We start from the raw sequence: 17,346 nt of genomic DNA, 5'->3' as shown, positions 1-17,346 counted from the left end.
TAAGTATATTTGACCTATACTTGGACTCAGTCTTTTGATCAAGATATACTTAAAAGTATATTTATAAAAGAATAGTATAAAAGTACATAGTTTGAAAATATTTATTTATAAAGAAAACAGATATATTCCTAATTCTGAGTATCTGAATTTTGTGTGTAGGCTAGTCTACTGGTAGTGTAGGAATTTACTTCAAATCTACTTCACTCTTTCCTCGCCATTGACTGAATTTTCAGGCTATACGGTAGGGGGCGCTGTTACAGAATCTCCGGATCAAAATGCAGGAGATGAAGCTGAAACAAGAGATAGAAGATTAGTCACACAAATGTAAAATAAAGCGATCATTAAACATTAAACAGCATATAAATCAAAACTGCATAACGTTACTGAATGAGGACTATGAAGCTTTGGGGGTGTTTATGGACTCGATCTACTCCACCTGTGTTTGATCATCGTTCTGAATCCCATCCGGACATAGTCTTTGAAAAAAATGCAATTTTCTCAGCTTTTTGTTTAAAATGTTTCCCCCCCCTTTTTTTTCTTTTCTTTTTTTTTTTTTTTTTTTTTTAAATGAAACTTACCCATATTTAAGTGTTGATAAAAAAGGATTCATGAAGCTGGAATAAAATGTTTTTTAAATGGAAAGAGTTATTACAAGGTATAAAAGAATAATACCTGAATTGGAACATAGTAGTATACTTTAAGTGCAAAAATAATATATAAAAAGTAAACTATAAGTGTGATGTTATGCTCACTTAAAGAAAACTTACAAGTATACTTGCACTAAACTAGTAGTTTACTGAGAGTATATTTCAAAGTGTACTTTCATATACTAAAAATGTACTATAGTATTAAAATAGTAAACTACTAGTATACTTATAAGTTTACTTGTAGGACAGATGCAGTACAAATGAGAAACGTAGCTGTGAACTAGTTACTACTGTTACACTTATAGTACACTTAAACGTATACTTCAATTGGGCCAATTTAGTCCCAAGCGTTATTGAAATAGTACACTTACAAGTTTACTACTAGAGCATTGATACTAGTATACTTACTACATAAAGTATACTTATACTTGAATATTACTTAAATATACTTGAAAAAAACTTGAAGTATACTTCTTTTTCATAAGGGTGGCTCACTAGTTGGTGCTATATATAAAATTTTGAAAAGTGAGAATAATTTGGACCTCACATGTACAGTCATGTGAAAAAGTTAGGACACCCTATTGAATTCCATGGTTTTCCATATCAGGACATAATAAAGAATCATCTGGTCCTTGGCAGGTCTTAAAATTTGGAAAATATTACCTCAAATGAACAACAGCACATGACATATCTTTGTAAACACATGACTGTATCATTATTTATTTAAAAAAAAAATAAAACCAAGATGGAAAAGCCATGGGAGACAAACTAAGGACACCCTATGATTCAATTGCTTATATATCTACTTTTAGCATCAATAACTTACAATAATCATTTTCTGTATTATCAGTCTCTCACGTCATTCTGGAGGAATTTTGGCCCATTCTTCTTTACAACGTTGCTCCAGTTTATTGAGGTTTGTGGGCATTTGTCTCTGCACAACTCTCGCCACAGCTTTTGAGGTCTGGACTTGACTGGGCCATTGCAACACTTTGATTCTTTTCTTTTTCAGTCATGCTGCTGGTGATCTTCAGATCATTGTCCAGTTGCATGACCCAATTTTGGCCAAGCTTTAGCTGTCAGACGGATGGCCTCACATTTGACTCTAGAATACTTTGGTATATGGAGGAGTTCATGGTCAACTCAATGACTGTGAGGTTCCCAGGTCCTGTGGCTACAAAACAAGCCCAAAATCATCAGCCCTATACCCGCATGCTTGACTTTTGGTGTGAGGTGTTTGTGCTGATATGCTGTGTTTAGTTTTCACCAAACTTGGTGCTGTGAATTAATGCCAAACATCTCCACTATGGTCTTGTCTTTGTTCCAGAAGTCTTGTGGTTTGCTCAGATACAACTTTGCAAATCGTGCTGCCATGTTTTTTTGAGAGAAGAGCTTTCTCCTGGAAACCCTTCTAAACATGCCATTGTCCCATCTTTTTCTAATTGTACTGTCATGAACTTTATCATTTAACATGTTAACTGAGGCCTGTAGAGTCTGAGGTGTAGTTCTTGGGTTGTCTGAAATTTCTCTGAGCATCACACAGTCTGATCTTGGGGTGAATTTGCCACTTTTGGGAAGATTGGTGTCTGTTTTGAATGTTTTCCACTTGTGAATAATCTTCTTTACTGTAGAAGGAAGGACTTCAAATTGTTTGGAAATGGCCTTATAATTCTTCTAAGATTAATGGCAGCAAAAATTGCTTCCCTAAGATCATTGCTGATGTCTTTCCTCCTTGGCATTGTGTTAACACACATCTGAAGGCTCCAGACCAGCAAACTGCCAAAACTTCAGCTTTTATAGAGGTGAACACACTTGCTGGTGATCAATTAATCAAAGGTATTTGATTAGCAGTGCCTGACTGTTACTTACCCTCTTAATTCCTATATTAGCAGTAAGGGTGTCCTTAGTTTGTCACCCTTTTCCATTTTGCCCTAGTTTTTGTTAAATAAATAATGACACGGTGTAATATGTCGTGTGTTGTTGTTCATCTAAGGTTTTATTTTCCAAATTTTAAGACCTGCCAAGGAAAAGATGATTTCTTATTATGTCCTGATATGGAAAATCATGGAATTCAATAACTTTTTCACATGACTGTATAGCCAAACCTGTACACAAAAGATTGCTCTGCCTTATATATACACCATGGTCAAAAAACTTGCTGTAAACATGCCAGTGGCCCCATTTGTGACAAAGAAACAAAGTAAAAAAGAAAAAAGAAAGAAAGAACGAAATACTTGGTTTATCATTCCATTTCCCCCACAACTGTAAAAAAAAAAAAAAAAAAAAAAAAAATGTTACTGTTATTTTGAGCTATTTTTTACTAGTTTCCTACTGTTTCAGTTGTGAACAGGAATAAAGTTCAACTGTAAAACGTAAAAAAACAAACAAACAAACAAAAAACTGGAGTTTGTTTCATGGGATATCCAACGAATAGAATAAATATGCTCACTTATCCCATGATTCTGGAGTAAACGTGTTAAGCAATTTAACGTATCAAGGGTGAACAATAACAGCCCATGTGGTATTTCCTTCCAAGACCACAAGATGGCGCACAAGTAAAACAAAAAGTTTACGGACAAAATGCATTAGGAATAACATGATAGGCCTAACACTTTCTTCATCCAAACATAGGTTTACACATACTGAGTGCTGCTAAAACTGCTTTATTTTATTATTTTTTTTTTTTATAAAAATCATTTTATATAACCAATAATAACTGTAGGTTTTAAAATCAGCAAAATTGTTACCCCAAACGGCTTGATTAATCGGTAAGTAATCAACCCTTAAAACGTCCATTAGTTTCCATGCGTTATTTTTGTAACGTATTTTGTACACTTTGTTGAATATGCATATTTCACTGGACATGCGAATGTGATTGTAAAGTCATGTCGTCTTTTTAAGTGACAGACTAACTAACCAGTACTGAATGAATTAACTAGTTTATTAACAAGCTCAGACGAACGATTGTTTGAGAACGAGCAATCAAGCCAGTCTAGGGTATTCAGTAGTTAGATCTCCGGTGTATGAATAGATGTGTGGTGTACGTGACAGCACGTCCATCACGGGGTAATTGTCTATTGAAAGCACTGCTAATTGTTCTGACACTTTGATACGCCTCCTTTCTTTGACAGGACTGGCTCACTTATGTTTATTCTATTTTGCTTTCCACTACATAGTAATTTAATTAGTTTTCATAGGCCTACATGTTGTTGACCTGCCTTCACTTCTTTTAAGGTTAAAGTTCAGGGGCAAGACTCTTTTACTGGGACACAGTTTTGTTTTAAATAAGTTATGTTAAGTTACGTTAACATACATAAACCCCTTTATTTTTGTTTAATAATATGTTAGAATCGAACTCAATGAATAACCCGAGTCGGTTCTTTCGAATTAATTGCTCAAAGCGTTACCAAACGGACTGAATCGTTTCTTGATTTAGTCTAAATTAATCAGATAGCTCATTCTCACACTGTTTTAAGCAGTGTCTCACTCAATAAAACATAAGCCTACGCACATATAACGAAATATATTAGAACACAGGGGGCAAAACGCTGGATGAAGTGGTTATTACCAATAATACTGTACATTTAAACAAAAAAGCACACCCAAACTTTGGTTTTCCAGCTAAAGCTTTATAACGCTCACCTGAAAGCGCGTCTCTCAAACTTTAAACGCCTTGAGCGACGTTAACAGGTGGTGAGGAGGTGTGTGCCAAAAGACGACAGGCTTGACTTTTCACCAATCAAACTCCAAAGAAAATAACACGCGCTCACTAAATTGAACCAATCAGCGCGTTGTTCCACAGAGTGGGCGGAGCCAACCCTGCTAGAATGAAGTGGAATGCTTCTCGCTGTAGAGTCAGTGAAACAGGCGCTGTTACAGGGAGTGGATACACTTGTCGGCTCAGCTGATCTGAATGGCAACAATATTTTGGAAATAGTACCAAACATTTTCATCTACCGAGCTAACGTGTAACGCAAGGATCGCACTAAATAAGGTGGGTACCGAATGAGATTTTATTTCCATACGCGGGTGCTTGCAAAGCTTAAATGAAAGAAAAATAACAGTCTATTAAATAATATAATTTAGAGTAACTTATTATTTTGGTAACGAAGCTCTAGCCTCCTGGGGCATGTTAAACATTTTCAGCGCACAAAATTATAATGCCTCTCATGTTGAATCACTTGTTGGGAGAAAATAATGAAGAAAATTCATGTCTTTATGTGTGGAGATGTGCCCCTCCTAAAGCTCTTCTACAGATGGCCATAGAGATCTGCGACAGACTCGTGTTTTCCACGTTTACATAGGCCAACCGGTGCTTTTTCCTATATTTGCAACCTGCAACTACTGTTGAACAATAAAATGGCATGAATAGATGAACAGGAGCCTTTGCGCTCTAGGATTTTTACCGATGCGTAATTCTGGTGCCCCTGTGGCGCTACATGTGCAAATGGGCTGCCTGCTGTTTCATCCCTCATTCAACTGGCACTGAATGACATCCAGCTAGGTTGAATCTGTGTGGCTTTTAGAATGACAATGCTTACTTAAAATGAACAGCCAAGTAAAGGAGAGCTGTAAAACTGTGTGTCACGGTGCTCCACTGCTGGTCTCATTGCATCATCTCCTTTTTCATTTGGTTTCAGGTTATAGCAGCAGCTTCTCAGGGGAACGAGAGAAGCCTTGTGAATATTTGGTGAAGCGGTAGCAGCAGCGACACCTGGTCTCCTGAGTCTCCGCGTTCGCTTTCATCCTCATCAGAGTGGCAGAACAAGATGGGGAATGGATTATCAGAGCCCCATGCCATCTTTCCCTGCCTGCCGTCCTTTCAGGCCCTACACATTGTTATTCTCGGCTTGGACTGTGCTGGTAAGACCACGGTGTTGTACCGGCTACGCTTCAATGAGTTTGTGAACACTGTTCCCACCAAGGGCTTCAACACTGAGAAGATCAAGGTGACTCTCGGTGGGAAAGGCCGGACTGCGACCTTTCATTTCTGGGATGTTGGAGGTCAGGAAAAGCTCCGGCCGCTTTGGCGCTCCTATACACGGTGTGCTGACGGCCTGGTGTTCGTAGTGGACTCGGTAGATGCTGAACGCATGGAGGAGGCCAAAACGGAGCTGCATAAGATCACGCGGCTACAGGAGAACCAGGGGGTGCCCGTGTTGGTGGTGGCTAACAAGCAGGACCTGCGCAGCGCGCTGCCTCTATGTGAGGTCGAGCAGATGTTGGCGCTGAACGAGCTCGGCTCTCACACGCCCTGGCACCTCCAACCGGCCTGTGCCATCATCGGAGAAGGTCTACAAGAAGGCCTGGAACGTCTCCACTCCATGATCATCAAGCGGAGAAAGATGATGAGGCAGCAGAAGAGGAAAAGATGACTGTTTGGTGATGGGAATGTGAGCTGGATGTGGTTGTAGGCCTCTGTGATGGCTCCGCTGGTGACGTGCCGTGGGCCTTTGTCACCCTGCGCTCCTGGAATTATTGTTTCGGCGGGTTGAGTTTTATCAGCCAGGTGGTTCTGGATAAATACAGACGCAGGAGGACAATATTGATTTACCACTTTGGTTGTTGGATTGTAGCAGCCGTGGGACAATCACATGGAACTTTTACATCAACACAGTGTTACGCAACGTCATGGGGTCTGTGGTACATCGAGTCCTCATGAAGGACAACACTGGACATGAACTTGTAAATGACAAAGACTGGTCGCAGAAGAGTTGGTCTTTGTCTTTGCATCTGAAGTGTTACACGTATCCTAGCATTCATGTATTGTCTTGAAATGGAAGGATTGATTACCAAAGCTGCCATGGACATAATGAAAAATCCAATGTATACATTCAGGTGATGTTTCCCCCATTGGTTTTTATCCAGAATGGCCACTCGTCATTTTCTCTGAGTGTTTGCTGTCTTGGTGGTCGGGGAACCAGAATAAGCTTTATGGATCACTTGTTTGGGAATGCACAAATGTTTAAATCAGATCGGAATCACAGAGAAGGGCATTTCGTCAACCACTAAAGTAGGTCAACAGGCGAATGTGGTAGTTGTCAAGATTTGTTAAAGGTGTACTATCCTTCTTAAGTAGTTCTGTTGACTGACACATGTTGAGCTTCACCCAAGCTTGAGGACTGCTTGTGTCATTTCTAGCTGTACCCACATTGTGCGATTCCCTAAATGACAAGAGATGTTTAAATGCACTTTAGAAATTCCCTTTTCTAATCTATGAACTTGCAGCATCTGATTTTTTTTTGTAAAGAGTTTATCATGTTACAAAAAAAAGAAGTAATGTATTGCTTCGAATGAAGCGTTTTTTTTTTTGTTTTGTTTTGTTTTTTTTAACTATCCACTGTTCCACGTTCAAAGTGTAAGTTTGTCACTCAGTGCTTGTGTGTTGGGGGATGTTCATATTTATGTGTCAGAGTTTGTACACTTTGAATAAATCCACAACTACACTAAACTTTATCATGTTTTGAGTCCTCATTAATACCTGTTGCATGATGAACTCATGCTAATTATCAAAGTTTATGACTTGACAATGTTTCTGATTGCATTTTTAGTCAGATAATCGTTTGACGCACTTTACATATGAGTCACTGAGGGTTGTACCTTTTATAGTCATTGGGACATGCAAAAGAGGTGACATGAACTGTATGTGTCCCGTTCTAGGCATGTGACCGGACAGGATGTACTGTCTGTTGTCGATCACCTATATAAATGTTTTAAATTTAAATGATTGAATTTTTAATGTGCATTTTGGTTTTTTTACATTGCATTTGTGATGTATTGCTATGTGTCTCAAAGTCATTCATGTTTTAGGGTAAATGACGCAATGCTTATTTTTTTTCTTTGCAACTATTTATTTTAAATTTTACAATTTAAAATTGTAATGAATTTAATTTCTGAATTACGTTTTGTCATAGCCAAAAATGTCAGGATGATACAACTGTTCTGATATCATAATGAAGAAAAAAAGAATTAAAAGAATGAAATTCAACAACAAAAATGTTTTAATTTAAAAAAAAAAAAAAAAACTTTTTTGTTGGGGAAAAAAAGATGAAACCTGAAACCAAGGTGTAAGGAAAATGTGATTTTTACTTGATGTGTATACCACATAACATTTTAGACTAGTTACAAAAAAATCAAAGAATACATTTCTAAGAACTTTAAAACTTGATTTTGGGATATTATTCTTTATTAAGAAATGGTTCTTGTATAACAAGCCAAACCAACAGAGTTCACACTTAGTCAAATAAGACTTCACAAATAGAATTTGTTCTTTTATAAACTGCGATATGTAACCGCTCAGATTTCCAACACAGTTGGTTTTGCCCGGAGCCCCACAGAGTCGCATGTTGTGTTTGGAGAGCATCTAGCACAGCCGGTTCTAGCACAAGAACACTTTCCCTGTGAACAATGAGGCTTTAAGGCAGGGAGAGGGGCCTGTACACCAGCTGACCAGTTCAAACAGGAATCCTTCGTTGGACGTTGGTCTGTTCAGCATTCTGGAGGCAGCTGGATGACAGACGCAGATCATGTGATACTGGCTTCAGAGATAATAGAGGTGGGATTGGCTTCTAATTGGGTCTCAAATCATAAAAAATGCAAACGTGTATCCTCCACAGAAGCCACAGCATCACGCTCAGTGGAAAACCTTCTGTTTTGGTGCTCGTATAAGGAGACTGTTAAAGAGAATTCACATTTTAGCATCTCAAAACATAATTGCACGCTTTTATATATTACAACACCGTCCTGCATCATATTTGCTGAATGCTTACTAATTTTAGGGTGCTGATTCCAAAAATAGTGTCTTTTTTGCTCTAACACATCACACTTTGATGTGCATTTCAAAGCATTTTTGCTTTAGACAACCCTTTGTAAGGTGAAGAAGTCTTGTATTTATTCCTTTATCACCAATTGCCACAAAGACATGATTCCTATCTTCCTCTGAGCCAGATTAGAACTATTTGTTCAATTCTCAGCTGATTTTCACATGTATGAAATTATTTTATGCCTAGTCCTGATTTCAAGGTTAGAATTATGGCCAGTGGTAGAAGAAAATGCAAACATGACCCAAAAATCTTTTCTGATACATCTCACTGCAAAAAAAAAAAAAAAAAAAAAAAAAAACGTAAAAAGTAAATATTCGTGCTGCCTTAAAATTTTAAGTTTAGTCAAATCAATTATCCAAGTTGTAACATAGTACAACTTCACATTTCAAGTTGACTAAACTTAAAATTTTAGGGCAGAGCGAACACTTACTTTTTTAAGTTAAGAAAACTTTTTTTTTTTTTTTTTTAATAGTGTATGGGTGTTTTATGACATCCAAACAGCAACAGAAAATTACACATTTTGAAAAAAGCTTACCTTTTTTTTTTTTTTTAATGTGTTTATTTAAAGTTCTTTGACATTAAATTCAGGATTTGTACATTTTGAACTCCTTATGGAAGCTTGTTTCCGCCACTGAATAAAAAATGTAATTTCGACTATCTCGCAATTCTTTTTTCCTCGCAATTGCATGTCTACGTCTCGCAATTCTGACTTTTTTCTCAGAAATGCATGATATAAACTTGCAATTGCGAGTTATAAACTCGCAATTATGACTTTTTTCTCAGAATTGTGAGTTTATATCTTGCAATTGCAAGAAATAAAGTCATAATTGCGAGTTATAAACTCTTGCAGTTCTGGCATTATAACTCATAATATATATATAAAAAAAGACTAAAAAAACTGTGATAGAAAGTTTTTATTAATATTTTGGAACTCAGCATCATCAAATTAGGCCTTTTTTGAACATTTTTTTTTTTTTTTTTTAAGATGCTGGGCTGTGTTGTATTTTGAAGGGTAACAGCATCAACACTCAATAATACAGCCTGGTTGGTCACGAGGCTTTGGAGAGAGGTGTGATCTGGCTGTCCGACTGTCTGCTTTGATTTGTTTGAGAACAGCACTTGAGAATTATACCTGACAACCTCTGCTTCACAAGTCATGCAGATGAGCTTAGGAATTTTAATGAACCGGTGTGTCGTGTCTTTTGTTTTTGCATGAAAATACAGCTCACTTGTATTACTAATGCTGGTTCTGTGAGGGGGGTTGGCATTATGCCCAGTTCCCCATGGTCTGTTCCACTAAAACATCATTTAAGCAGGGCAGAGGTTAAGCTTGTGTGCTGTTCTCATGAATGTTCTCCCGGTCTTCTCCCGGTTTATCAGAATCAAAATGAGGTTAGCAGTTCCCATACTTTCCTATCGCCCCTGACCCTTCCTGTACGCTGCTGTGACCCAGTTCCGGCCCCTTTCCTTCTGATCCTGTGATGTAAGTGACGTGGGACTGAAGGGCCAGTGTTGGTAAAAGAGATCAGAAATCAGAGCAGGCTTCCTGTTTGCTCCACCCCAGAACACGCTGACTCAGGACATGGCATCGTACACTCCCTACACTCAGCGTCCTGCATTGCTGCTTGTCATAAAAGAGCCACTTACACTTGTAAAACTGTTGCTCATGGTGATAAAAGGTACTCATTAAGGCCATTTGGGAATGTAAAATCAATCTGGAACACTAACTCTTTTATGTACAGCAGATGTTTACTGTAATTTGGTGTTCCCATGTCTTGCAGTGGGGCTAAATGTTTCTAATGAGCAAGCTCATATATTTCCTCTACATATAACTGGTGATTATACATGAGGAGCCATGACAGAATGGATCATAAATGACTCTGAACAATGAGGCAAATGTTTAATATATATTTGAAAAAACTGTATAATTGAAAGGAATTAAACAGTGCAGAACTGTGATCGGATTTCATTGAGGGCAAAATTTCCCATTTTGTGATACATTAGCGTTCAATCATTTGGAGTCAGTAATACGGACCACAAAACCAGTCATAAGTGGCACGGGTATATTTGTAGCAATAGCCAACAATACATTGTATGGGTCAAAATTATCGATTTTTCATTTATGCCAAAAATCATTAGGATATTAAGTAAAGATCATGTTCCATGAAGATATTTTGTAAATTTCCTACCGTATATATATCAAAAATGTACTTTTGTGAGTGGATATGCATTGCTAAGGACTTAATTTGGACAACTTTTTATAGGCCATTTTCTCAATATTTTGATTTTTTTGCACCCTCTGATTCCAGATTTTCAAATTGTTGTATCTCAGCCAAATATTTTCCTATCCTAACAAACCATACATCAATGGAAAGTTTATGACTGGTTTTGTGGTCCAGGGTCACATATATATTTTTTGTTCTTTTATTCAGCAGTTAAGGATGCATTTAATTGATCAAAAGTGACAGTAAAGACATAATGTTAAAAAAAAATACTTCTATTTCAAATAAATACTTTTCTTTTAAACTTTCTATTCATCAAAGAATCCTGAAAAAAGTGTCACGGTTTCCACAAAAATATTAAGCAGCACAACTGTTTTCAACATTGATAATAATCAGAAAAGTTCCATATCAGCATTTTAGAATGATTTCTGAAGGATCATGTGACACTGAAGATTAGAGTAGCCTAATGGCCACTGAAAATTCAGCTATGTCATCACAGGAATAAACTGCATTTTAAAATATATTGAAATAGAAAACAGTTATTTTGTATTATAATAATATTCCACAATATTACTATTTTGCTGTATTTTTGATCAAATACATGCAGGTGCCTTGGTAAGTACAAAAGACTTCTCACAAAACTTTCAAATATCTTTCCAACCTCAAACTTTTGAATGACAGTGTATATAACTTACTTGATCAATGTGTCACGACATTGATAACGCTAAAAAATGGTGCACTGTTTCTCCTAAATGTACCATTTCGAGCTGTAACTGAACTTTGATAATGTGTTACACATGTATGCATGTAAATAGATCTCAAAGATATGATGACTTATGTGTGTATATACGTTTTTTTTTCCCTCGGATTAAATTGAATGCATTATGTTCAAGCCAAAACCAACCAGCAGTTTAAAACTCTTTTATTTAATGCAATGGATGATTGACAGGTGAGTAGTAGCCCTAGATATTAGCATTTACAAATGTAATATACACATGGGTTTTCAACTGCCTCCTAATGTGTGTTGAGTAATTAGATCACAAAATGTCTTGGGCATCAACTGAAATGGATGGTAATACCAGAATCAAAGAGGTCCTTCAAACATCACTACAATCAACACTTTCATTTGTGATCCTGTTTTTAGATGGCAGAGATACCTGGCAGAGTTAATGTTTAGGCCTTTTAATGGTTGGCCATAAAAGTATGTCTCATTCTCAGTGCTTAAATTCTGATTAACATATGTTTGAAGTCAGTCCATTTATCTGTGATGTCTGGCTGCAGGGGCGAGGTGTGAATGTCTAAACGCAGGGGTGAGTGTGGTGTGAACGGGCGGGTGGAGGATGATAGGCCTGGGTGAGAGGGGAAAGCAGAGCGAGATAAGTGCTCCACCACTCCCTGCCTTTCCTGAGAAGCACAACGGCTCCCGCCCTCCTCTCAACGCACATGCCAAGCTATGACGACACAGTTTGACTGAATTTATTCATTCTCTAGTTAACTTGTTACTGCGCTGTAAAGAAGAATTGTTGGTTTAACTTAAAAAAGTAAGTTAATTGGTTGCCTTAAAATTTTGAGTTCATCGAAATTAAAAATTTGAGTTAATATAATAAAGGCGATTGGTTTAATCAACAGAAACTCAAAATATTATGTTATCTGAACCACATTAATTATTGAAGTTTATTTGACAAAAGAAAAAATGTTGTGAAAAGAATTTTTACAGTGTGTATAATTTACCTTTATTGATGTTCAGAAGTAATTATTCCTTGAGTTTAATTGTAAGCAATATGGGATATAGTCACTTGGAAAATATAATGCTATGGTGCTTTCACAAACTGCAAAATTAGACAAGAAAATGAAAAATAAATGAGTCTTTCAGTATCAAAACTATCAGAAACTATCATACACTTTTAAGTGAGAACACTGCTCTTTATATTCTGTGTTTTAGGGAGGATTGTATACAAAAAAACGGCTTGAATGACGCTCAATTTGCCTTATGTAATTAATAAGACAATTTCATGGCCTAGTGATCATGGCGGCACCTTCCGGTGAGAGGGTGTTTAAAGGATGTTTTCACGATAAGGCTATTTTGTAAGACTTTGTTTATGATTTAAACCATTTGAACCAAGATTTCACCTCATCAAACAACTGTTTATACTTGTGCTGATTTAACGGATTCTTATACGATAGGCCAAGAGTTGCATCATATTTCTTACTCCTTTCATTTTGCCCCAACCCCTCCTCTTCAGATTCAAGAAAATTTGGCAAAAGGGCTTAACATTGCCAAAGAATTAGTAACATTATATACTTTAAAGCAAAATTATGAAAATGTTAAATGAAAATGAATAAAAACCATACTAGGGAAGTAATAACAGCATGATTTAAAATTCAGCATATCTGTGAGCACACGAGAGGAGGTGAGGGAGAGACACAGAGAGAGAAAGAACAGAGAAGGAGAGAAATGAAGAATACGTGTGTAAGCGAGTATCCCTCAGTATGTCTGACAGTTCAAAGCCGGGCTGCACTTAAAACAAAACCTCAGTAGAATTGTGTAAGTATTCAGTTTGAAGGTGTTCTTTTACTGTCCTTCAAATGAGCTCTCATGAACTGTGATTCTTGACAAATGCCATCATTCATTTATCCAGAGACTGGTGATGATTGACCTGACCTGATCCATTAAGTGTATTTAGTTAAGTGGTTATCTGAACCACATAATAATGAATGTATGCAAAAAGAAAACTATAGTCACATTAAACAACTTGCTTTGAAGTAGAAAACCCCCCACTGTGGTGCAATTCATTGGCGTAATCTTTTACAGACCGTCCTTTTTGTTCGCATGTGTTTACGTCTGTGACTGATACAAAATGAAACATTATCAGTGAAATAATATCCAAATATATCCAACAAACTATAAATAAAAAAATTAGAACAATACTGTTTAATATTTTCATATTGTTTATCATTATGTGTTTATGACACTGTTTAAATATTACAAAATATGTAAGTAAAGTTATAAAGTTAGATATGGTGTGGCTCCAGGCGGAAGGATCTAGTGTGAAACATGAATATAAATAGTATAAATATAAATTGTGGTGTTTGTATAAAGTATAATTCTCGTCTTTGGATGGGGTCCCTCTGGCTGGAGGCACTGTTCAGGAGGGTGGGAGAGGATGACAGGGCAGTTGCAGTGGACACAGGAACTCAACTGTTGTGTTTTGTCTAGAGAGCCTTTGTTAACACAGAGGGTGTGGATGGCCAGGGCTTCCTGTCATGGTCTTGAGAGGGCTGTACAGGGGTAGTTCAGATAAGACCAAGTCAAACAGAAAGGCGAAGAAAATGGGTGGAAGAATTTAGTGTAGAGTAGTTCATCAATCAAACCATTGCAAATGCAATTTGGCTGCAGAAACAGTTTGTATTTGAAGTCAGCTGTAACAACATTGAATTTCAAATAAGAGTTCCCATTATTATATATTTGATTATACAAATAACAATAAAAGACCAATAGAACACGTGCATAGCTCAATTTTTTTCACTGGTCCAACCACAATTGATTTTATTTTATTTTAAATGTTTTCCTTACAGCAAAAGCAATATTTATTTATTTATTTATTTCAGGTTTCAGAGCAATCTGCAACAACAATATTCTATTTATCACAAAAAATACATAGAAAATACCAACCTGATCTCACAGCAATTCATACGTATTTTACGAGGTGGCTAATTCATACAAATTAATACAATAAATGAGGTTGTACGAATTCGTACGTATTGTACGAGTGACGTCGTACGATTTTGTACTAATTAGCCACCTCGTAAAATATGTACGAATTGGTCGTGAGATAGCGCTGAAAATACACATATAATATTAACGAATATAAGATGTAGCGACAATTCAATATGGCCATGAGGCCATCCCAAGACAACATCATGGCAAATCTTAACTTTTAAGAAAAATTTTACATTTTAGCAAATTGGTGGCTAATTCATATGAATTTGTATGATTGATTGTATGTTTTCGCACAATCTGCTTAAGCTAGTGTCTGTTAAGTTTGGGGTTGGGATTAAGGGGGGACCTTCATGCTTACTTTAAAAAAAAAAAAAAATAAATCATACAATAACATTCTACAAATTCATTCAAAATCGCCATCTTGTAAAATAGTTACGTTTTCTTGTGAGATCAAGTTGGGCCATCCTTATTGTTGAGTCTTAACATGGTAACCCTTTAAACTAGCCTATATCTGAACTAGTCTTTCCTGGAAATGTACCTCTCCTGCCTTTTAAAACTTACATAACCCTTTTTACACCCTTCCATCTCTCCCTGTACAGCGAGCCTCTGCCATATGCCCAGTCACCCTCTATATTAAACATTCAGACATTTAAATAAACACCTCAGCACCTCCATCGTGAAGCCACTCCGCCTAAGAGCCTTTTAATGTCTGTGCTCTCCTTGTTCATCTATCCCTTTTGCGTGCCAAACCTTTTCCAAAACACCTCAATCCCTCTGATCTGCCTAACAACAGTCACGTCTGGAATTTATTAAACGTTTCAGTTCCAGTGCACATGAGTTATGCTCATACAGCCAGAGGAAACACAGGCCTTACTACTGCATTTGTGCAGAAAATGCCTTTGGGTTATGCAACTGTTGGCACAGCGCTTCAGCAGACCTCTGTGAAAACACACAGTGTGGAGATAATGCTGGAACCTGTGAGAGTCAGGCAGCTGCAGAGCCACTGTAAACAACTCTCTGAAAGCCATCAGCTCAGCTCCGCTTCCCACTGTGATCTGAGGTAGACAGAGCGCTGAGTGAATGACAGCTGTCAGGAATAGGGATGTGTGAAGAGGTGCGTCTGAGTGGGATAGTGGCGTATGGCGGATGTTTACTTGAGGGAACCAACAAGATTATCCTCTCAGCAGGTGAGAGTCTCTGAGCTCTGGCTCATTATTGCCGCTGATGGCACAAGGAAACGAGACATTGTGAGACTGCAGACCCTCGTTTACACAGTAAAATACACTTGGATTCCATTTACGCCTGTTCTGGGTGATCCAGTTTCAGCATTAAATACAGGTGTAAACGGTGTCCAAAATGTTTTATGATCAGATGACTCAATTGAATGAAATCAAAAAAGCATGTGACAACATCGCATTTGTAGTGTAAACAGTAGCAGAGTCCAATTAAGGCAAGTCATGTGACTCTGTGGCTATTAACCACAGGCAGTTATTTGTAGTCATGCAAGTACAACGCCTACTTGAATAGGAGAAGACTGAAAATTTTGTAACAATTTGTCAAAATTACATTTCATAACATATTTCAAATCGGAAAATGAGGAATCAATAAATTATTCCTGATTTTTTTATTTTAATAAATAAATCGTTTTATTTATTTAACCAAGGCTGCAATCATTTGATTAAAAAAATTCAGTCTGATTTAAAAAATACAGTAAAAATAGTACTCCAGTCTTGAGTGTCACATGATCCTTCAGATATCGTTCGGTTATAATATGCTAATCTGGTGCTCAATAAACATTTCTTATTATTATCAATGTTTAAAACAGTTGTGCTGCTAAAATTTTTTGTGGAAATCGTGAAATATATTTTTCAGGATTCAGGAAGCTTAAAAGAACACAATTTATTTGAAATAGAAATCTTTTGTAACATTATAGATGTCTTTACGGTCAATTTAATGCACTTAAAAACTTTTTCAATGTATATAAAAATATATAATAATATAAAATACCCAATATTAAAAAAAACAAAAAACAGATATCAACATGCAGCTACACAGATCATGTGCAACACACAATTAATACAGGACAAAACAGTGCACTTATTATTAACACTTTTTTTCTTTTAATTCCTTTTTTGGACTTTCTGCACTTAATCAGCATGCAGTAACACACTAATATAGTAAGTGATATATTTAACCCCTCCTGTTCGAACCACCCGTTCTAAGCGGGACTTGAACCCAGGTCCGCCGCATGGGTGTCGGCGCTCTAACAAGGAGACTGCAGTCTCTAGCGTCAGTCACTAGAGAACCTCTTAAGATCAGGGGAGTGAGGTTTACACGCACAGCTCTTACCGGCTTACATCCATTACACTCAACCCCCTAAACCTCACTCCCATCTGGGTCACGGCACCAATGGAATCCCTCCTGTTCGAACCACCCGTTCTAAGCGGGACTTGAACCCAGGTCTGCCGCATGGGTGTCGGGCGCTCTAACAAGGAAACTGCAGTCTCTAGCGTCAGTCACTAGAGAACCTCTTGAGATCCACCCGACTCGAACCTGGGTCCGTCGGGAGTTGGGCGCTCTAACAAGGAGGCATCAGTCGCTAGAGCGCCTCTTGAGATCAGGGGAGTGAGGTTTACACGCACAGCTCTTACCGGCCTACGTCCGTTACATATATATTCAGGAGATTATACATAAGGAGATTTTGGAGACATTTCAGATGCATGTTAATACCAAGCACAAACAAAGCTTCAGACTAAACAAAGTTATCCAACTGCAGATTACGTGTTTTGAAGGTGTATCAACAACTTTTTAAATGAGTCCCAACAGCTGTTCTGGAAAACTCCCACCTTCTGGAAGAGCTCCTCTGACTTTGGCAGAAACAATAACACAATCAAGGCCGGACACATTTAAGCATCAATTCCTCACAGGTTACA

At 37.3% G+C, this 17,346-nt stretch overlaps 1 protein-coding gene and 1 long non-coding RNA gene across 2 annotated transcripts in view; one reads left to right on the top strand and one right to left on the bottom strand.

The window, feature by feature from the left end:
- Positions 1 to 4,442: 4,442 nt before the first annotated feature.
- Positions 4,443 to 7,103, top strand: arl4ab (ADP-ribosylation factor-like 4ab). The gene is made up of 2 exons (XM_051873362.1): positions 4,443 to 4,641; positions 5,288 to 7,103. The coding sequence occupies exon 2, from the start codon at positions 5,417 to 5,419 to the stop codon at positions 6,020 to 6,022; it is 606 nt and encodes a 201-aa protein (XP_051729322.1). The 5' UTR covers positions 4,443 to 4,641; positions 5,288 to 5,416; the 3' UTR covers positions 6,023 to 7,103.
- A 232-nt stretch (positions 7,104 to 7,335) lies between these two features.
- The window catches only part of LOC127501401 (uncharacterized), a 59,116-nt gene continuing 49,105 nt past the window's right edge, over positions 7,336 to 17,346 (bottom strand). Inside the window, exon 3 of the long non-coding RNA XR_007926595.1 lies at positions 7,336 to 8,320. This is a non-coding gene — a long non-coding RNA (uncharacterized LOC127501401). The remainder of the gene's footprint in view (positions 8,321 to 17,346) is intronic.

Source organism: Ctenopharyngodon idella, chromosome 19 (genome assembly GCF_019924925.1).
Source record: "Ctenopharyngodon idella isolate HZGC_01 chromosome 19, HZGC01, whole genome shotgun sequence".
NCBI classification, from domain to species: domain Eukaryota; kingdom Metazoa; phylum Chordata; class Actinopteri; order Cypriniformes; family Xenocyprididae; genus Ctenopharyngodon; species Ctenopharyngodon idella.
Note: the sequence above shows the minus strand (reverse complement) of the source record. Positions and strands in the feature narration are given on the sequence as shown.

Bases quoted from the DNA above. Each gene is read 5' to 3' on its own strand.
- arl4ab (XM_051873362.1), top strand. From the start codon at position 5,417: ATGGGGAATGGATTATCAGAGCCCCATGCCATCTTTCCCTGCCTGCCG.